The sequence below is a fragment of the Dermochelys coriacea genome, chromosome 8 (genome assembly GCF_009764565.3).
Source record: "Dermochelys coriacea isolate rDerCor1 chromosome 8, rDerCor1.pri.v4, whole genome shotgun sequence".
Classification (NCBI taxonomy): domain Eukaryota; kingdom Metazoa; phylum Chordata; order Testudines; family Dermochelyidae; genus Dermochelys; species Dermochelys coriacea.
Genome location: NC_050075.1, coordinates 70,102,765 through 70,126,372, shown reverse-complemented (window position 1 = coordinate 70,126,372; position 23,608 = coordinate 70,102,765). Strand labels below are relative to the sequence as shown.

The 23,608-nt window shown below is 37.0% G+C and overlaps 1 protein-coding gene across 2 annotated transcripts in view; it reads right to left on the bottom strand.

Annotated features, from left to right (window-relative positions):
* Positions 1 to 23,608, bottom strand: part of OLFM3 (olfactomedin 3) — a 115,924-nt gene that overhangs the window by 7,563 nt on the left and 84,753 nt on the right. The window contains exons 1-4 of one of the 2 annotated variants that reach the window (XM_038413370.2): positions 20,074 to 20,203; positions 15,396 to 15,542; positions 11,250 to 11,405; positions 7,450 to 7,669 (exon numbers count right to left, since the gene is read on the bottom strand). In XM_038413370.2, the coding sequence (XP_038269298.1) occupies positions 7,450 to 7,669; positions 11,250 to 11,405; positions 15,396 to 15,542; positions 20,074 to 20,202 (652 nt within the window). In that variant the 5' untranslated portion in view covers position 20,203. Of the gene's footprint in view, positions 1 to 7,449; positions 7,670 to 11,249; positions 11,406 to 15,395; positions 15,543 to 20,073; positions 20,204 to 23,608 lie in introns of those variants that run through there. The other variant, XM_038413371.2, reaches the window with a different exon arrangement.

Here is a 23,608-nt window from a genome sequence, read left to right as displayed (position 1 = left end):
TCTGATCATGAGAACAGAGTAAGGCTCTGGGCTCACTGATTGGGCAGAAACAAATTGTGAGACCAGAAGAGGAAATTAATTGATGATGTATAAGCCCCACCTCCTCATTTCACTTCCATGAATCACACAAACACTAAATCATGTGCAATGCCTTTTTGACCAGTGACACATCAGAAGAAAAGAGAATCTGATTAACAGAATTTAAAACAATGAAAAAGTAAGCTGCCCCTCTTCGCTGGGAAATATTGTACCTAGATCTCATCATTTTCTCCATGTCTGTCTTATGGAATCTGATTCTGCAAACACATTTGCATATATGTAACAATGGAGCTGTAAAGATTTTGCAGGATTGGACCTTGAGGCAATCTGTATTTGTGTACATTGTAAAGTGCCAAGCACACTGTGCTAAAACATTAGTTGTTTTTATTGAAATGTTGTTAATTATTATGGACTAATTTATTCCTAAGGCATTTCATGGCATTCTTTATAACAAGTCATTAAAGAATGAAATGTTATTTATCAATGTAATATTAAAATAATATTAAATATTAACTTTAACTTTCCTCTATTTGTCCAACACTGGTGCAGCATTCTACAGGGATGTCTGGAGAAAGAGAACTATTTTGATATGAAGCTTTTTAACAATTCATAAATGAAGCAAGATGAGTTTTGTTACATGGTTACAAGTAGTTCCAATTTTCTGTTCAGAGCAAAAAATGGAAACAGGTATTTTTTTATCTACTTTACTGTAAACTGTGGTGATCTAATCCCAGCTCATTCTCATTTCCAGTGCAAACTCCCATAATTGTCCATTTGGCTGCCTGGGAATTGTTCTTGAATGCGAACATTGTTTGTGAGGGAATGGTGATATTAATGAACTGAAGATGCAGTATCAATCCCACAAAATGTCAGTGACATGGCATGTCTGGGTTACATTTAGAACATCATCTTTTCAACAGAAAATAAAACACTACTCTGTCATGTTATATATTGTAGCCGACTGATGTAAAAAACAAACAAACAAACAAAAACATATGGCCTCTTCCATAGGCAGGAGCTCTGAGAAAGGAAAACTCCAAGAGTTTCCCCTAGTAGAATTTTCCTGGAATTATTCTGTGGGGTGGGGAGTGGGATACAGATTGCTGCTTTGTGCAATGGGCAGCAGTTCTGTCCCAGAACCCATCAAACCTGCCAGGGCCTGCCACCTGTATTAGTTCTCCCTTCCTTCTGCATCTGTGGAGCCAAACTGCCAGGGACTCTGCAGGTGGAAACTGCCCTTAGAACCTGCCTTTAAGGAGGATTTCCTTCTGTGGATGGGAGCTGCAGAAGGATTAGTTCAGGCTCAGGCTGCATTAACTTTCTCATGGCTTTCTGAAGTGCTTTCTGCAATGCTGCTCTTTGAGTCCAGGCCATGGGAAAGGTGCTGGAGAGATGACTGAAATTCCCCCTCCCAGGATGGGGTAGATCAATATATGGATCCCACTGGTCTTCTCTGATTGGAAGTCTAATTGGACCCCTTGAAGCCAAAACAGGGGTTTCAGCTACAGCAGCTGGTAAAATTTCTAGATCCTGTTTTAAGTTAGAAAGTGACCAGATTAAAAAATGAAAAGAAATAAAGAGCTGGTAAAAAACAATAAAATGGGGAAAATGTCATGGCCCTCCTTCCCTTGAGGTGAAAATAAATTAAAAAAGAAAAGCTCTTGGTCCAGTTCATTAGATGTTTTCCGCATAGTCGGTTTCTTGTTTCCTTTGGAAACAAGATAGAAAGTGAATATTCTAAAAACAGTCCTGGAAGGCAGACATGCTGACAGCAGCATGGCAAAAGAGGAGATGATGGAAAACTCCTCATTGTTTTATCCCCTGCTATGTCCTTTCATCAACTCTGAAATGAATGGCAGACATTAGCAACTATAGCTATATTAGACATGCATGTTAATTGTTTTACTGAATCTTGGTGTTAGTAGGAAACACCTTATTATCTTTTAAGTGACTAATAGTAATACCATAAAAATACCGGATTGTTTGCATCACAGATTTATCCTGTGTCTATTTGTGATATAGTTGTGAATTCAGAAATATAGCTGGGAAAGATCAGTGAAGCAAAGAAACAATCTGCCATGTGAATTTTCTACAATAGTAGCAGTGGCTAAGAAATGTAAACAGCCCACAGATTATTTTTCAGGGCCAAAAGCTCCTTTCTTTTCTGTCAGAAGAAAAGTGTGACAATGTAGAAATAACTCTGGTCATGGCACATAACCTTTTGACTATACTACACCTCAGCCCTTCAGTTTCCTCATAAACAGAAATACCATATCGTGAGAAAGGAAGGTCTTGTGTACTTCCATCCTGGCAAAGAAGATAAAATTTTGGAACATTCTTGTGAGAGTTTGTTTGATAGATTTGTAGTACTTTTTTTCAGAACAAAGATATCCAGACAGGTTTAGATAACAGCAGATTTTCAGGGTGAGATTTTTCTAAAACACTCAGTATTGGTCTAAATCTGCTTCAACTGGAAAAACTTTAATTGATTTCAGTGGAACCAGCAAGGCCCATGCTGAGCGCATTTGAAAATCCCAATGGTTAGCCTAACTGAACAGCCAAGCCTTTTAATGTTTGTTCACTAAATGTGACTGTATAAGGAGTACAGTGCACCATCTCATGGGTGTTTGTGGCCTGATTCCCTTCTTGTACTAGTGTTACTCCATGGACTTCTATACCGCTGCTCATGATTTATGCTGGTTTAAGAAGAGGATCGGGGTACGGGATGAGGAGCGTATACTACCCATGAAGGAGTGTAAAATCAGATGCACTATCCCTGCATGCTAAGGAATCCTGGAAAGCAGAATGCATTCCAGAACTGTCCGTGGGGTGATGAGACATTGCCAGCACCTACTCTATATGTCACTAGAACAAAGACCCAGTGAGCATGTGGCTGTTTTGAGGGTACACATAGGTATGGGTAGCCAATGCTAATATATCCCCATAGTCTCTGTGATGACTAGTGTTTACCCTGAAGATTACAAGTTATACCATATACCACAAAACAAAAAAATCCCACTGTAATGATCATGTAAGTCATTTTTATTTTTATGTAAGGTTACTTTTTAAATGTATTGCTGAAAGAAAATGAGCCGAATACATTTAGTACAAGGACAGAATAGAAGTTTTCCTGGTTAATTAATAAATATTTACCTATTGAACTCTGCTAGTACCTAGTTATGAGGTTTTCCTTTTTCTGTCTCAAACACAGTCAATCGGGCTTTTATATGTAGAATGTTTCAGGTATTTATTTAGATACTAAACACTGACCTGAATTATTATGGGTAATAAACAGGGTAGAGGGAAGTGAATCCACTTTTCAGTGTGTGCACAAGCAGTTTCCAGATGCTTTACTTCTTTTGCATCCTTCCTTAGGATAAAATTTGTTATGGGACTACATTGTAAAATGAAGAGCTAGAGACTGAACTTACCCTTTACTTAGATTTTATGTATCTATTATCCTACTTAGCCCCAAACTGGGAAATATGATGGTCTAGTGGTTAAAGCCTACCACTGGGAATTTAAACTCCTGGGTTCTATTGTGAGCTTTTTCACTGACTCATTGTGTAATCTGTGGTGTAGTCACTTACCTTCTTTGTTTTATGGTTTCCTCATCTATAAAATGGGGAAAATCATTCTTACCTCCCTCACAGAAGGCTGTACAGCTTAGTGTTTGTAAAGCTCCTCAGAATCTACAGGAATTGTACCATACAAAGAATCACTATTATCAATAAAAGAATCCTTTGCCAATGTTACCATCTCTTTTGTGATCAATACGATGGCATTTCTTTGTTGAATATGGTATTACACTTTCCTGGCCCCAAGCAAAAATATCAATGTCAAATTTTCCCTTGACCTTGCTGTATAAGAAAGCTAGAAATGAGTCCAGCATGTATTCAGTTTAATAGCTTCTTTCATATTTCATAGGCAACTGTTGTCTGAGAGAATATTGATTTACTAGACTGATCTTATTTTTAAAAATCTGTCACTACTAAATAGCGTTAATGCACAGAAGCTGATTAAATGAAGGTGATAAATCATAGGAAAGCAGTGTATTACTAGAATAAAAATAGTCCCTATGTACAGCACATTATATGCAATACATTAAGGCCTACATTTTCTTGTATCTGACTTGCATGAGTGCCAGCTGAGGATTTCCACACACAAATGCATGCAAGCACACACACCCTTTTATATACAGACAACAAAATGTATGCACACAAGTCATGCGTATGCTAAACTGCATGCACACTTCTGAAAATGTAGATCACATTTATCAACTGCTGCAAAGTGACATTTTCCTATTCTAAGGAGAAGGAACAAGTTTCACTCTTCACAATGGCTGTGGAAATCATTAAATCTCAGTGAAAGTGAAATGACTGCTCACTGTATTCAGAGTAGCAGCACTGTATGTTAATGAATGTTACAAGGGTTGCCAATGCAGATGGAAGATTACTTTTAAGTGGCTAGAACTGTATAAATAATGCATAATATAACAGTTACATTACTAGAAAACACCTGCTAGGGAAAAGAAGAGGGAAAAAAAGCCATTACACATGCTGGTTAGATAGCTATACTGCAAGACTCAACAAAAACTCTGTAATGATTCAAGCCCAGATCCTGGGTACAGTGTTGCTGTTCTGTCCTACACTGCCAAAGGATTCTGGTCCTAAGCATGGCATGGACAGCCACAGTTTGGTCACCCCAGCGCAGAGGGATCCTCCAGTGGTGTGGAGTAGGCATAGCCCTTCAGTGCAATGGGCACGACTGGGGTGAAATGGGCGGTAGCTGGAGTTTCCTTTTGCCCCCTGATCCCCAGATGCTGTATCGGCCTATATACAGCAAGATTAACTTTAAGCTGATTTCAGGCTGCTCTAACTTGCATGTGGGGACTTGCCAAGAACACAGCCAGTCCAGGAATAGGGGAGCTCAAAAGCCACCTGAACTGTGCTATTCTTTTCTCAGCCTTTACTGAGCACCTGGACCTCTGAGAATTACCCCCATAAGAGCAAAGACAATTTTGCATTAGGATTTAAGAAGGCTGAAATCCTTTCAGTAGTTAGCCAGAAACCCCCTTTAAATTCCTTAAGCATGCAGGCACCTCATAGGCCCTAATATGAAAATATTAGATGGTAAAGCCTTACTAGTGTTATTGTCTGGCATCATCAGACTATTGAGGCTCAAAATGTAGTTGCCTGTGGACTAGGAGAATATGTGATTGTTACATGGTTATAGAAGAAAGAGGGGTGCAGAGACATAGATACAGGGAGGTGGAGAGGAAAACGAGAAAGAACCCTAAAAACAGAGAAAGAGATGGGATCCTAGTAGTGAGAAGAGAGAAAAGGAGCCCTGGGGAAATCATATAATTATATCTATATAGTGAAATAACTGAGTTGCAGAGTTTGGATTCAGAATCAATCTGGAGATGAATTTCTGAGAGACAGAGAGAGAGAACGCGCGCACACAGATAAGAGGGGGCTTTCTGATCCTGTAGTGCAGTTTCATCCAACTGGCATACAGATACTAGGAGTAGGGTATGATTTTTATTTCAATGTGGTGATATTGTGTGTATTTGCTACTTTTATTTGGTAGAACTTCTCCCCCTTAAATTGCTAATAAAAAAATAAAAAAGTTAGGACCCAGAGATGACTTTATTGGTCAAGAAAGAAAGGAAGAATTGTATGTTAGGGAAGAACTCATGAGAAGAGAGTTAAGAGAAGGGATTTGACCTAGGAAAATAATTAGAAGGAAAGTAAAAGGTGTGGGAGGAACCTGTAGGAAAGACTACATAACTATAACAAGGATGATTCTGATATTCAGAATACCTCCCATTGTGCAGTCAATTCATTGATTTATGTTACAGATATTCACCACAAATAATGAAAACAAGATGACTGAAAAATACGGAATGCCAATTTTTTCTCCTTAATATTGCTTCAGAACATTGACTATCAAGAAAAGTCACTATTTAGACCAAATTTCTTGCTTGCCGCTGCATAGTAAAGCATCTGTTTTCCCTTGACTGCACATGTACATGTTCTATCAGTGTAATAACATGTTATTATGTGTATGTATTGAGGGGGAGAATTGGCTCATAAGAGATTTCTGTCTGAGGAAATCTTTCATGTATTTTTGCCCATAACAGATGTGCTAATCCAGTGTAAAAAGAAGAAGCTGAAAATAAATAATTGAAGAGGTTAACCCAGTCTAGATGACTTTTTCTGTCTTTTTCCATTACGTCAAAAATGTACATCTTCTGTAATAGGCAGCACCTCTTTCGTATTTCAGATGCCACCCACCACCTATAAAAGTCCACACCCAAGATTTGATAATTGAGAAACATATCATAACCCTGAGTTCTATTTTTAAGTGTTTAATGTTTTTTCATAGTGAATTGTTAGTTCTCATAAAAGGGGTCAGACTGAGAGAAGTGGAAAGCAAAGACTTTCAATGAATAATAATTCTTGGCTCCTAAACAGTACCTTCCAGCCAAGTATCTCAAAGTGTTTTGTCAATTACTTTAATTGGAGCAGGCTAGGGCCTTTAAATCCTCAGAACATGCCTCTGAGGTGGAGAAGAATTATCCCCTGTTCAGGATGACATTTGCAAAAAAGGCCTCTAATTTTGGATGCCCAATATTAGACAACTAGTCCCTAATTTCCCTAAGCACCCACTGAAGCCAAAGACTGGGCATCCAAAACTGAGACTTTCCCAAAGTCACACAGGAAGGTTATGGCATTGCTGGAAACAAATACAAAGCTGTGCTGTCACCAATACATTATTTCCGCTAAAGCAGGTAATAACAGTGCTAATTTCATTATGCTGTTCATCAGTGTATCACACCTAACCTATTAGTACTAGAGGCCCAAAGGTAATACAGTCTGAGAGGTCATTTTCTGAACTGGCCATTTGTAAACTTCAAATCAAGATTTAAATTTTGATGATGGTTTTTGTCATGTAGATATCTCTCCATTGGACGCTGGACAGAGACCGCCAACATATATCACATTGGCCACCAAAAAGCACCTGGATGGCAATCCTGGCCTGAGTTATATTACAACTAGTATGAGAGAGGAAACAATCTTTGCATCCCATTAACAAGCTCATGAGCAATTCAGTCCTAAGACCCCCATCCCTAGGATTTCCAAGTTGCCATTCCTTATAATTCTGCATCTTAACTCTTTCTATTAACAATGGGTCAGAGTCTAATTTAAATAACACTGGTGGAAATCTAGAGTAACATAACAGTTGACTTCAGTGAAGTCACTCTTGATACACATTAGTATAACAGAGATCAGAATCTGTTTCAGTGTGTCAAAGAGCTGAAAAATAGAGGATTTTATGTTTCTACATCAAAGTTCTAAAATACATAACCTAGGGACAAAATATGCCATGTAATGGTTAACTTACTGAGTTTTTTCATGCAGTCTCGAAGTCTGGTTTCTAAACTGAGCACCCTCTGGTGTAGTTCCTCATAGTCATAGGCACCAATTTCTTCCTGAATCCCTGTGAGAACTGCAGACAGATTCCTAATTTCCTCCTTGAACTGGGTGATTAACTTGGCATCCATTTTATACTGTTCCAGAACTGGGATCAATGGTAACAGCTCATCCATCTTTTCCTTCAACTCCTGCAAAAAGCAGTCAACTAGGCATTAGAGCAGCTTAAAGGAGTTCAGTCCCCTAACACCTCTTTAATATAATATTTTGAACTGATTAATAAAATGACTTTAAAATTCTTATTGATTTTAGTTTCAGATCCATTACTAGTGTATCATGAAAGTCTAGCAAATTCAACAGTATGTGTTGGATAAAATGTAAAAGAGAATATTCAATTTCTACTGAAAGTACAAAATTCATTTTTAAAAGATTGGAAACAAATCTCCTGAGACCCATCTTTCCCTGCATGTGATACAAAACTCCTGTTGACTATATTTTTCTTGAGAAAAGGTGACCAGGACTGACCCACAGTTCTAGGTGAGGATACAGCACTGAAACAGTGACATTATATTGTCACTGATTTTCTATTTAATTTTTATAAATATTAATATTTTATTTACTTTTTTTACTGCCACTGCACTCTGAGCAGACATTTTCATGGATCTGTAATGTCTAGGTCTTTCTTTCCCCTAAGTCGTTAGAGTTAAATTTAGACCCCAACAATGATATGAGAGATTCAAATTATATTGGCAAATGTGCATTTGTCTTTAGTGATTTTTCACTGCCAAATCAACTAGTTTTGTTAGATGCCTCTGAACTTCCTCAAATTCTTCTCTAGCTTTAACTAACTTAAATAATTGTATGTCATCTGCAAATTTTGCAACCTCATCATTCTTTCTCTTTCCCAGATATCCCCTTCTTAAACTTTTGCCATGTTGAAAATTGACCATTTATCCCCATTTATTGAATGTTTGTCTCTTAATCATTTCTAATCCATAATGGCTATTTATCTCTCGTCCCATAACTGTAATGCACTTAATATCTTTTGCTAAGGAGTTTGTTAAAATAAGTCTTACTACATTACGGCAACTGGCTCTTGTTCAGCCACTAACATGTAGATACCCTGAAAGAATCCTAGCAGATTAGAGATTTTTCTTTCATGAAAGTGGGTTTATCCTTTTCAGATGATGTACATGTTGATGTTTTATAATTCCATTGATAATTTAAGGAAACAGCAGGACTTCCATGAGAGAGAGAGAGAGAGAGAGAGAGAGAGAGAGAGAGAGAGAGGAGGAGGAGGAGGAGGAGGAGGAGGAGGAGATGCAAGCCTGGACAGAAGAGGGAGAAAAAGTGATGGAGATATATGTTTGACGGTTGCCAAAGAGATAACAGAGGTCTTGGGAGCAGATGACATCACCCGGGGGAAAGCATAAAGGGGAAAAATGAGGAGACCAAGGTTAGAATCCTGGAGAACATCACAAGATAGAAGAGAAGGCTGATTACTTCAGCATCATCTTCTGTTAACGGTAGAAAGGAAATCAGGGAAGAGTGTAATGGAAGCCCCAGCAAGAGAAAGTGGATCGGTGACACAGTCAAAGGCAACGTTTCAGAGTAGCAGCCATGTTAGTCTGTATTTGCAAAAAGAAAAGGAGGACTTGTGGCACCTTAGAGACTAACAAATTTATTTGAGCATAAGCTTTCATGAGCTACAGCTCACTTCATCGGATGCATTCAGTGGAAAATACAGTGGGGAAATTTATCTACACAGAGAACATGAAACAATGGGTATTACCATACACACTGATCATTTAAGGTGAGCTATTACCAACAGGAGAGTGGGGGCTGGGGGAGAGAAGGGAAGAAAACCTCAAAGACAACAGAGACATTGAGGAGTGAGTGGAGAGTTTATTTTATTATTATTAAAAACTATACATACAGCAACATAAACTTACAGCAATTTAAAACACATATTAAAAACTTTTTCTTTTTCTAAAAAGATTTTAATGTGTGAGCCCAGTTTTGCCCCCATTGAAGTAAATAGGGGCACTGTCACTGATTTCAGTGAGAACAGAATCAAGCCCTAAGAAATTTCAATGGGTAGAATTACAGAACTGTACTACCTTTGGTATTTCATTTTTAAATTAACTTCTTAGTTGGAGCATCTTATCACATCACTAAAGGAAGTGAAGATTTTGTGATCACTGTAACTATAACGATTCTTTTGATTTTATTGATACTACTTACACCTCTTAAATCTATTATTACAAGAATGAATTCACATTGCAATAAAAGCAGGAAATTGCACCATTTTTGAGCTTATTTCTCCTTTGATTTGCCACATAACTCTCACTAGTATTAATAGGAGCAATGTGGGGGTATCAAGGACAGGCAAATTTTTTGTGTCTCAGGAATGATGTAGAGTACCAAAATTTTAGTCAGTCAAAATTCCGAAAGACAGTATTATTTTGACATTTCAATTATTCTTTAATTTGATTGGCTGGCTGTCTGTTTTAGTCTCCTGGCAAACTGTCAAACTGAAGCTGAATGTCCAGCCAATAAAAATATCGAATATTTAAAAGGTTGGAATAGTACAACAGGTTGCTGCCTTTGACAGCAAATTGGACCTTCAAATTCTGGTATTTTGTTCCTCTGGAAAAAAAATAACAAGAATACAAAGTATATAATGGCACAACACAATGTGGAGTTATTGCAAATAACATTACAATGGGTAAAGGTGAAAACTTTCATGAAGCTGAAACTGGCTGAGCAGAATTATACTCAGACTTTCAGCTAAAATGAGAATAATAAGTAAGAGATAACTTGTAGAGTATGTTATTAGTATAATTAATTACTGAAACCAATGGGAGCTGTTCAGTGCTCAGTACCTCTGAAAAATCAGATGCCACTCAGTTAGGTGCCACTCCTTTTGAAAATGTAAGCCTATGCTTTTATGTTTCAGCTATCATGAGCACCTCAAAAGACACAATAAAATTTGCATCCTTGGGATATATTTAATGGACCCTATCTTGCATGCCTTGACACTCAAAACTCCCTCATTAGGGCTCAGTACCTGCAATACTATGATATATGTCTGTAACATTGTCTCCTTAGTATAGTTCAGATGGCTTCCTAAGAATAGATAATAGCCATTTCTAACCTCTAACAACTAGACTTCATAGCAGATAGGGTGGCTAAAGTTTTTGTTTAGTGAAAAATTACTAGGAAATTTAATATGGACATTTTTTCTTACAGCACATGTGGATTAGAGAGGGGAGGGGGAACACCCCAAAACCAAAATAATTAACTCCCCCAATCTCTAATCAGAAACTTTTAGATCTTAATGCTATTAAGTACCAATTACAATAACTTCCCTCATTATGATCTTTCTTCTCTTTAGTTCTACGAAATGTCAGACAACTGTAAAAGTACAAAACCCTCTGGTCATTTGCTATTAATTCCCTGGCTTTCTCATTTATCACCAGTGCTTGACTGCGTATAAATCTCTCAATATGAACTGCACATTGATACAGTAAAATAGGATTCTGTTTATACTGACATTTCTCTAATGTCTTAATAATTAATGGTCACTCCTTTTTGCAGTTAAACTGAATACAGAAAGTGATTATCATAATAAAAGAGGTTATATTGTGGTTCCTTTTCAACATTGCTTTTGTATAAGCTTTTCAAGCGGAGATCTTAGCAGTTCATGCATTGCTTTTTAGTACATAGCTTGCAGCAGGCTTTCAAAATTATTATTAAAATAAAACTTACTTGAAAATGCTTTGTCATTAATGTCTTCCGATCATCTTCAATTTGCCGAAACTTAGCCTTCAGCCCTTTCATTTGTGTTTCCATTTTTAAAACATACTGGAAATCCCTCTGAGTCCGTAGGTTTAAAACTTCAATAGATTGGGACATATTCTGAACCTGTTAAAGAAGAACACTGGCTGCACTCTGTTTTTCTTTTTCTTGTATGTGTAGGTAAACGACAAGTGATAAAATGTCATGCCTCTGTCAATGCTTGAATTGTTAGACATTTTTTACCTTAGTGGAGCTTTGAATTCATAACTGTACAACAATACAGAAAGTGGGCTGCAGTTTGGCCTTGGTCTCACATGTAATTCCACTGAAATAAATGGGATTGTTCCGCTATAAATTAGAGGAATTTTACCCAATGTCTTTACCCATCATATAATACCCTAAAAAGAAAACTGCACTGAGTATTGTGACAATTCAGCAAGGGGAAGAACTGTTCCAGGGCAAGGAATCATAAAGGAGGTTTGGGATTCAACATTCCCGAACAAAAGAATGTAAGTATTCAATAACTCAGGAAAATGGGATATTGACCTGAGTTAACTTATAACTCCATGCCACTTCACTACTTAATCCAATTTATAGAGGATTTGGGGGTGTGGAGGAAGAATGTGGTAAAATTTTGATCTTGAATTTAAATTTGTCAAGCTTCATCAAGGATCTGAACTTATACTTGACAAATGAAATGCATGCTGCCACCCAGATAGAGTTTGTACTATATAATGCAGCACTTGCTGATCTTTTTCAAGTGCTCTGTATACAGCATGTGGCTCTTAGAAGCAATCATTTAGCCTGGAACATTGTACTACTCTATTAAAGAGAATGGGCATGATTCTGATCCTTTACATAACTGAAAATCAGGAATAATTCTACGGAAGTCAATGGAGTTACTTGAGTGTGAAATCAGTACAAGAGAGATCAGGAGCATGGCCAGTGGGTCTCCTTTAAGAGATATGTACAAGTTGGGCTTTTGATAAATATGAATTCAAGTTTTGCAGAGCCAATATTTTACACTCTAGTGATGCACTAGTTTAAATGTCAATGCTTTAGAAAAACATGGTCTTGGGCTTGAGAGTGACATTTACTCAAACTAGATTTTTAAATTTTAAGGAGGACTATGCCACTGTTTTTGGTGAGTCAGCAAAATACCATATCTTAGGGCTTGATCCTGCCATTGGTTAATGGCAAAATACCAGCTGACTTCAACGGAAGCAGGATTGAGCCTGTAAAATGCTAGTGTGTGTTAAAAAAGCTTTGAACATTTTTCATTATACATTGTGGCCTACTTTAACTCTTTACTTTAATATCTTTACTCAAAGATATTATTTTACTAACTTTAATATCTTTACTCAAAGTTATCTATGCATGCTTCAGAAATATTTCCTAACTCTGATACAGATAATAAAATTTATTAAATTGACACCAACATTATTACTACTCGTACATTCCTTAGATTGTAACTCTTTTGGAGCCGGAACTGTCTTTTTGTTTTGTGGTTTGTACTGTGCCTAATACAAGGGGGTCCTGGTCCATAGATTCTCTATCTATTGTAGAGGCATTCCTAGATGCCTCTACAATAGATTTCAATCCAGCAAAGCCCTTAAGCATGGGCTCAGTTTTAATCATGTGAACAGTCCCATTGGACTTGTGCTTACAGTTAGGCATATGCTCAAATGCTTTGTTGGATCAGGGCCAGAGTGCTCACAAGCAGGTTAAAGGCTGTTAAGCTCTAAATGACTTGGACTATCCTACTTGCCTCTTTCAATGCCATATTGCTGAAGATGGGATCAGCAAAGATTACCGTGCTGACCCTTCTTAGTATAAAAGGGGGGTTGCTGGCAGGGTATCCTTCATGATCATGAGTTTTGGAAATCACTTCCAGATCCCAGATCTGTTATCCTTCAGGATATGCTGCAAGGCACTTTTCCTCCAGCCATTTGAGGAGGGATGTGTTGAGAGTTGGAGAAGTTTTTGTTGTTTGCTGTGGAAATCATTATTTTAATTGCTACTATGTAATTAGTAGGGTGGAAAGCAATACATTACATTTGAGATTTTATTATAAAATTCAGCAATGTAACAGGTGGCCAGACTGTAGGATATGTGATTGTTTATAGTTTTATCAGTAGAAATAAAATACATCTATTCAACTGTAAATCATTAATAGAAAAAAATCACTGAAAGATGAAAAGAAATGAGTTTCAAGTAACTGACTGAGCATATGTAGAACAAAAGACAGCCCATTTTCATCTTTAAGAAAAGGACAACTTTAATTTGTGTGCACTTTATGTATCTTTCATCAGTGTTCACTTTATAAAAATCAGACAAAATATATGGGAAGAGGTGACACATTTCCAGATATGAGCTAAAGCAGAACATTTTGTTGTTGTTTTTTCACAGAGTTTTGCACGAGCAATAATTTTATGCCAAAATTAACTTTAACTCATGCACAGTAAATGGGGGAGGGGGAAGGAGGGATGTACCACTAGAAAATATTAGGCCCAATCTTATAGATCTTACACACAACTTGCTCAGGCAAAACCCCTTTTGTCCATCCACTCTAATGGAGGTGGGAGAAAAGGGTGATATTCCTTCCGTTCACTAACATATATAACCTTTGAGGTGTTATCCATAGTTTCAATTGGCACCCCATTGTGATGACAACTGTATCATACTGCATCTGGTTATTAGAATCCTGTAACATATTGTGGATCTGATACAGTTTGATTTTACTTAACCTACCACCTAGTTAAAAATACCTTAAAAATAGTGTTGATAGCAGTGTAGATTAACTAGCAATAACCAGCCATACACATTTTTGTTAGAAAGTACTGTTAATGGAATAAATCCATATTTTTGTCTTCTTTTATGCTCTTTCTAATCACTGAAGCCAACAACATAAATCCTTTCAGAGCTATAATAAAACTTGAAATGTTTCACTTTGCCAGAAGCCACTTTCCCACAGAAACTGTAATAAACAGCAATATGTGGCTTTATTGATATAGTAAAATGATTCTTTGTACCCACATTTGCCATCATCTCAGTGAAAGAAAATAATTTGTAGAGCTTAAGCCTCCACATAGAAGACCCCAAATTATCAAAGAGCTAGTTGTGAGAGGGTTGGTGCTGTGGACTTCAAAAAGAAAAAAGAAAAGAAAAAGATTAAAAACCTTATTTATGAGTATGTTAATGCTTGAGAAACATGCCAGAGTAAAAGCTCTGGAGAATGAAGTCCACACCCCTGACTGACATATTTCGCAGACAAAAGTGCTGGTGTGGACAGCACTATGTCAGCCAGTAGGAGAGGCTCTTCTGCCAACATAGCTAACACCATTTGTTGGGAATGGTTTAATTATGACGGCAGGAGAGCTCTCCCTTGCTGGCAAAGAGTGGCTACATGTGAGACCTTACAGCAGCACAGCTGAAGTGGTAGGTTTGACAGCAGTTCTCTAAACTTTTCTTGGGTTTGATCCTAGTCTTTTGTTCCAGCTGCTGGTGTAGCTCCTGTTGGGATTCCCTCCGAGACTTCTTTCCACTTGGCTTCCCAAGAACTCAGTTAGACTCCAGACTTTGTCATTCAGGTATCTTTGTTTGTCATACAGCATCTCTAAGATGAGCTGTTCAAGCTCAAATGTGGGGAGGGGGGGTGTGGATGCAGGGTACATCACAGCTCCAAAGTTACACAGAAATAATATTCCTTTATATACATTACACATCTCATTGCATTTAGTATACTATACATTATGAAGGATACCCTGCCAACAACCTCCCTTTTATACTAAGAAGGCTCAGCATGGTAATCTTTGCTGATCCCATCTTCAGCAATATGGCATTTACTCGGTTCTCTTAAAGAAAGAAATCTGGGAGGCAGAAATGAGAGAAAATGCAGCATTAAGATGCTGGATCAATGACTCAGGTCAGCAGAGCTGTGTTGTAAAGAAACCAGATGAAGTGTGATTAGTGGTGGAAAACTGGGAAGGGGAAATAGAGAAATAACATTGATAGGTAATCATTGAATGCTGTATTTATTTTTTTGAAAAGGGAAAGGAGCAGATTACTATGGAAGTCTTAGAGGAAAAAAAGTAGGAATACATTTGGGAGACTTACCTTCTCTAGCAGTTGTCTAAGTTGCCTGCTTTTGGCATCTCTGGAACATAAGTTTTGTTCTGGTGCAACTACAGTACAAATGCATCGGCCATCTGGGTCTTGGGCTGAACTATACACTTGCCACCCTTCTTTGGGGCTAATTTGAGTCTATAGTAATAAAACAATAATAAGCAAAGGCAAAGGGAGTGAAATAGCTGATATTCATGAATGACTTTTTGGTTTTTCAAATTCTTTAAAACAAAATATTTCTATGTAGAGATATACACACGCACACACACACACGCACACACACACGAATTAAACCTAAGAAAATATGCTTGCACAGTTACATACCATATGTGTTCACAATGATCTTCCTTTTAGTTATCTTTTATTACCCCCTTAATGGATAATTGATAATTTTGCATTTTTCCAAAGTTTTCCATTATACCTAACTCCTTGTTAATAGTTATTTAGAAATATTTGACAGCCCTGCTTAATTAATCACCATATTCAATCTGGATGAGAACAGTTTTCTGCTTATGATTCAACACAATTCATTGATTTCATTCCTTGTGGATAGGGTGTTATATTTTTCCATGAACAAAGAACAAATATGTCCTTTCTTACAGGATGACTTTTACTTTAGGTGAAAGAAAATAACAAGATAGAAAGGAACAAATATAAATTCCCCATAAGAAAGCACAGTAACAGCATCCTTGCTGACCAACTCTCAGGCCTAAAAACAAGTTTGAGAGGGCCCACTTTACTTTTAAAGGTGCAGTATACCAAAAACAGCCTTGCAATTACATAGCTATAAACGCCAACAGCAACAGAGAAGCCTCAGGAAAGTACAGCAAAGAATCTGTTTAGTTTAGATGAAAGGGAACAAATTTAGTCATAAAGATTGTAATGTATGCTGGAAATTCCTAGCACATTCTGCTTTCAGCAGTCATGGTAAAACTCAAAAATTCTCCTAGTCTTTTATGGTTTTTTTGCAGTGGTGACCAACATCCCCAAGCTCTATCTGCCAGTTTCCGTAAATCTTGTATGATTGAAAGAGTTGGTTGACATGCATTTAATAAGATGTACAGAAATTTACAGAGGTCAAGATGAAAGAAGGAAATAAAAAAATCTTGACGATGAAGGAATTTCAGATGATAGAATTAAATCTGTTAATAGAAGTAATGTTCTTGAGTATTGGTTTTAGAGATGACTAATCAAGATAAAATTATGCATTCTTCTTTTTATATCTAAGAAATATAATATTGGCTACTTGATTTCAAAGCTCAGAGGCTAATGGCTGCTACCAGAGTAATTTCATTTTGGCACAGTGTCTGTGAGCCACCAGTTATATTATAAAAACTTAGTTAACGTCAGTGCAAACAGTAATTATTAAAACTGGCAAGCATTAATATTGATGCTTACTGGCCTAAGTAAAGTCAGCTATTGCATAGTTCATCACTACAGGGCAGATACAGTATCTATCTAGAAAGAGTTTTAGAATAAAAGGTGAAAGAGTATTCCCTTGGTGATTCTTCTCTGCATGTCATCTTAATGCAAGAGAAGAGAACCACCTCTTTTCTTCCAAAGGATTTCTGCTGGGGTCACTGAAGAAAGCAGTAACCTCTCCTTCTGTAGAGTTAATTGAAAGATCAAAACTGTAATATTCCCGTTTTGCTAGGAAAATAAAAGCCTATAATTTAAAGGGATGGTAAATGAAGGACAGCTGAACTTGCTTCAGGGTTTGCTAGAAAGACTTATCTAAGGTTCATTGCTAAATCATGCCAGTTTTATGATGTTCTTCTAACCTTTATTTTTTTAGGGCACAGGGAATCTTGTTGAACAGAGATGGTGAACAATAAAATCTAAACAAAATTACAGCTGCAGGGACAATTTAAATTGGTTTTGAATAGCAAATAAAATCGTAAGCTTGAACAATTTAGGCTTGTCAAAGCAGTTAACCCTTACAATGTTAGCTAATTTTAGCTTGGGGGCTTCTATGATTTTCCATAGTCCTCATACCCAGATATTGATGTCATGTAGCAGTACTGAAACCAAGTTTAAGTACTCCTGTTCTTTTTGTTCTACACTTGTGATGTATATCTCACAATGAGAAACCCTCAGGCACATACTAGAAGTGCTTTGTGATTGGTTATCCATGCTTAAATGAATGATATATTACTCTAAATTTAGGCTCCATTGCTTTACTGTATTCTGTTTTTCCAAGATTCTTTCATTCAGTAGGAAAAATTGCTGTCATGAGAGGGTATGGATGGAAGTATCTATCTATCTCTGTGACTGTGAGTATGATTTTTACACACACCTGCACTTTTATTTTATTATTTTTTTGTTCTTTCCCATTTAATCCCACCCTCCAGCAGAAGTTGCTCTGCTTCCCAGAGAAGGAGCTAGAAGGCATCAACATCTTATGACAGATGCTAAATCCAAACCCCAAATGCAGGCTTACTGCTGACAGGTCTTAGTAAGCGGATGAGAAAAGAAATAACCAAACCTCAAAGAAGAGAAACAAAAATATTCATGTTAGTTCTTAACAATCTTATGGAAAGAGAAAGGAGCCACTGCAAAAGATAATATTTCATGTTATCTTGGAATAAAGGCAGCTGTGCTATAGAATTCCAGTACTCAGCTCCAAAAGGTTTCTTTTTCCTTTACACTACCAGATATTTCAATAAGAATATTATAGCTGTGTTCATTGTCACCACTGTCTGGGCAAATGCATGTCATTGCAATACATATACTTCCTATGACTAGTTGTGTATAAACATTATGGGCCAGATTTTCTTCTGGTATAACTCCACTGACTTCAACAGTTATTCCAGCAGAGAATTTGGTCCTATCTTTCCCCTTTTATAATAGTCTTTTTCAGCTCAGGTGAAAAGAAGTCATTAAATATAAAGGAGATGAGGAGTTTTTGTTCCTTTCTCTCTTGTACAAAATGTACAATTTTTCAAATTTTGTGTGGAAAGTTTTATACATAGCAAGCTTCAGTTTGAACTGCAGATTGCTCATGAATGTATGTTGGTGGATTTCTGAAGATATGTTGGCAATATATGCCCTGGTGTCAAGGATTAGTACTGAATTCACGGCATATAGGGCCTTATCTAATAATGTTGCATTTTAGAAATTACATGCCATAGAAATAAGAAGACTCTATAACAAGATGGATAAAGCAGAAGAAATTCTCTTGACTATGATATGCTACAGAATATGATTTTTTTCCACCATATGAGTGTTACAAGGATGTTCTGCTTTGGATATAAGGCTTTAACCCTGTGTGCTAGCTTTACTGACACTTCTATTACCTCACAGCTCACTAAAGCGTGAAACAAGCATGGTTGCTCCATCTTAATAAGCGCAAGCAGTGTCGTTAAAAATAATGACAAAGCATACATGCTATGGTCCAGAGCCTCAGTGGGTTTAAAATCAACAGAACTTCACTGAAATCAAGGGAGATGTCAATTTACACTAGCTCAGGATCTGATCCTGCAAATAAATGTGTGTGTGTGTCCCCGTCAAGTAGTCAAGCACAAATGTATACTTGGATTAAGAGACCCGTCTGACTTATGGGTGTCGGTAGGAATTAGAGATATGCCCCATATAGTTCAGTGTGAAAATTAGTTATATTTTAAGAAAAATTCAGGATTTCCCCATTCCCACATAACATGGTGTTGTACTAAAACAAAAACTCATTTCTTTAGAATAACAATACAGTGAATTTAAAAGTAACAGTATTAAAAACTTTGTATGCAATATTTTTTTCCTATCCACATACAGTCAGATAATTAAATATTGATCAGTTAATCACTTTTAGCTACAACTGAAATTCAGTCCTGAAAATAGTAAGCTGTTCTACTCTGATTTCATTTACACTGAAATTAGACAGATAGGATTTCTCAAATATTTGGTAGATTTTGTTCCAACTCCATTTGCTCTTCTACAAATGCTACTGTAAAGGTCCTTGAGTTCACCTGTCTGATTGAAATATGAATCTAATTTTTAGATTACATGCAGAAATTCAGAGAAAAAGTTAATAACACTTTTTTTCTTTAGTTCTACATAAACAGAGACTGCTGTATGTTGTGTTAAAATTTATTGACATATGAACATTAAATACAAGTACTGGAAGATTTTAACTAATCTAACTAATAATTCATCATCTCCATTATTTTCTAATCAGCCTGCATAAAAGTCCTGTGGCCAAACTGAAAAGTACCTATTTTCTTTTATTTTTAAAAGACATTCTTTTGCTTGACTGTTCTGGAAATTAAGAAAAGAAACTATGTGGCAATGCTACAGAGTAAGATAGACTGTAGGTTTCTTTTCAGTTATCTTATTCTATAATACATCAGTATACGTTTTCTGGAACAATAAATATGGAAACAAATCTAAGCTAAAGAAACAAGTATTTTCTTAGATATTTTAAACATTTCATACTAAAAAAATGAAGCCATTTGTTCTTAAATACTTAATGAGGCTATTTTTCAAAAAGTTTATCTTGTACAGTAAGTCTGTAGCATTCTCACAAATGCTGTGCAGTTTGAAGTGTCCAGACAGAAGCATGCAGTAATAGCTTTAAGAGAGATTTACAAAGAGGCAACTTAAACCATAGCATTTGTGGTCCCTTAAAATATCAGTTCAGAATGAAGATGGCTTATAACACATCAGAGCTACTTACTAGAGTATCTGAAGTGGACAGTCTGGTGGTATTTAGTCCTACCAGAGATGGAAGAGTTTGGGACATCCAGTTAGAGATCATTGCCATGGTACTAAGAACAGCACCAAGCTTGAGCAGTGGAGGACTCATTGCTGTGGAGCTAATGAGTTTTCATAGTGAATGATTATTATCCTAGTGCCGGCTGGCAGTGAGAGGCGTGACTGCAGCACTCAACATCCACAGCATGAAAGGAGATCAACCTCCCCAGATTTAACCATCCATTAAAACACACACACAGCCTCCCCCAGCCTCTGTTCTTCTACTCTTACCAACAGATACTTCAACAGACTGTCTTCTACTGACCACTAAGCCATTCTTTAGATGCCAATAATTATTACAGCTTTCATGGTGGGGGAGGGGTGTGTGTGGAGAAGTGCGGGGGGGGGGGAGAGAAATTTTAAGATGCTACAGCATTAGTTAACATCTAGTTAGTTCAACTTCTGCAGGCTGATGTGAAGACTTGTCTAAAATGTCAAACCGAAACAATCCAAACACAAATCAAATGTTCTCCCCTCCCACCCTTCCCCCCTCAATTCCCTCTCCTTAATTAAAAATACGCCCGGGAACATTTCTAATATAGTACTTTGTATCTACATTCATCTCGGTTAATGGTGGACAGGATTATTAGAGAGGCCAGGAAAACAAAAAGGCTGTCATTCTCAGAAATTGTTTCCTAAAACTGCTATCCACTGATTTTAGAGTAGTCACTTAAATTATCAATATCAATAACTCCACAATTTGCAAAGCTTTGTTATTACATGTTCACGAGCAGTACAGAAGTAGAGTGACTGAAGAACAAATAGCTATGCCACTTTTGAGAAGAGGAACAGAAAATAAATGATGTATGATTTAAGTAGGTGTAAGGGGGTTACCGATTCCTTAAATCTGCTTCAGGGTCTTCTGTTGTCTAATGTGATACAATGATTTCTAAGTTCAGTGGCAGCTTGTACTGATTTGTAGGGAAGTCATAAAATAATGTAGAAATAACAGAACAAAAGCTAGTACCACAAATTGTGCAATATGGGTAACTGTTATGTATAATATGTGCATTTTGAATATGTTTCTAAAGAGGGTAGATAGAGCAAGTGTTTCTTAACAGTATTTACTTGGTTAAAAGTTTACAAGGAGACAGAATATTGTATTTGTTTCTAAGGTGAATGCTGGAGTTCATTTCAAAATTTACTTCCACAGAAATATATTTTTCTTAAACAATTTTGGCAGGTGATACGAAAAAAATCTTCAAAGCAATGGAAAAAGATATATATTTATATAGAAGTGTGGGAGCTCATGAATGCATTCACTGGAATTAAGCTTTCTAAACATCCAGAAAAGCTTTTGAAATTCTCAGAGCTTGTGTTCCAAATTCATGCTAGACTTCTCTCTCCCAAAATGCTTTTAAAATGATTTCAATCAACCTGTTACTTAACTAAGAAGTACAGAAAATCAATCATTGTCTTTTTAAAATCCAGATATAAGGAAAAAACACATTGAGAGCTAATGTTAATCTTATGAGGGACCTTGTGGCACAAAGGCTCAGCAGCAAATACAAAAGAGATAGCATGCATCTAAATATTAACTACTTTCGTGGAATTGTATACTAAGCTAAAATGTTAAGTTTCAAAATATTGAAAAAAGTGTTACTCACTGAAGAGTGCATTTGGAGATCCGTGAGGTTTAAGTAAAGCAACAAACACCTAAAGCAAAATTCCTTTTGAAAGATGCATGTCCAGCAAATCAACAATTAACAGTTTAAAATGTGAGGTAGATTGTAGGTTTACTTATTTATGAGCTACTTAAACACAAATGATAAAATGTCGAATGTTACCTACCTCAGTGTAGGTAGTTGGCAATTTTACCCTGTATTATTAGCCATGTTAATAAAAGATCTAAGTATGAAGTGTTTTTGGTGCCCCCTTTTTCAAGGACTATAACTACAAAAACATTACAACATTTATAGATTTATATATGGGTTTTAGGTGGAAGATCATAGTATTTTACACACATTAGATAGAGTGGGTAAAATCCTTGCCTCATTTAAGTCAATGGCAAAGCTCCAATTAGCTTCAAAAGGGGCAGGATTTCAACTGTCTGTTATCCAAGGATCTCAAATTGCTGTAGAAACATTAATTAGAATTCACAATGCACTCTGAGGTAGGTAACTAATATCTCTATTTTACAAATGAGGGAAACTGATATAAAGAGTGTAAGTGATTTGCCCAGGGTCACACAGTAAATCAGTGGCAGAGATGGGGCCACAACCAAGGACAACTATCTTTTGCACTATCTAACAAATAACACTCTCTGCTCCATTGTGTTTGACTTTTGCCATGTTCACGAGTCTGCCCTTTACAAAATTTTGTTGGCTCTCATGATTTTTTAGATACCTATTCTGACTATTCAAATGAAATGAGCCTGATTCTGATCTTGGTTCCACTAGTTCCACACTAGTGTAACTCCAATGGCTTCACCTAATTTGCACCAGAATTTATGAGTGCAGAAATCACCCCAATGTGTCAGTTGTATTGTATATTGATTTGTTCTACATGGTTTCTATTCAACAAATACTTTGCCTTAGACTAAAATTAATGTTAATGGATTCAGTGCTCAGATGTGTCAAGTAAAGGAGGAGGCAAAGGTGGCTCTAAGTTACCTCTACTCCTTCCCACCTCTTGAGGGCAGCTGGAGATTGAACCAGTCACCAGATACAGACAGAGTAACCATAAGGTTGTTCTAACTTAAGCTTTCCTAGGGCTCAGGATTTCCCTCTGGTTCTAACATACCTCTGGAAAACTTCCTACGGCATCATGGCTGGCGGTAAGGGTGTGCTGTAAAGGCCCTCTCTACTCAGGGGTGATGGAACAATTTTTATAGCGGGGGTGCTGAGAGCTATTGGACCAAACCATTAAACCCTGTATGGAAACAATGTCAAGCCAGTGGGTGCGGTAGCACTCCCAGCACCCTTAGTTCCAGTAGCTATGACTATGCCACCTTTATGCCAGCCTGCAGTTGGGAGAATGGGGATCCTCAGCTCTCTAATTAAGGCAGCTTTAAGTCCCATTGGTTTTAGTGGATTGGTTCCAAAGGGTCATAACCAAGGCCAAAGGCCTGGCCCTGATGTGTCTATTATAGTTATATTTATAGAAGAATGTGTAAAGGAATGGATCTTTCAAGAACTTGTGGACTTTTTTATATGACTACCATATCTAAAGAAATGGTTAACAAGTGGACTCAATGGTTAACAATGTTTACACCACATTCTGCTAAGAAGAGGAAGTTTTCACCATCTGTAATACAAGTATTGCTGGCTTCCCACAAACTGGATGGTTGTGCTGCCTTAACATATAAGTCCTATTGCCATTCCTTATATTGCACTGCAGATGTCCAAAAAGCTGCTGTTTCTTTTGCTCATGCTGATGCTACTGCACACTAATGTGGGACGGGACGTGTACTCCTATCTTCACACAAAAAGAGATGAGCAGTCAACTACAATTTCTCC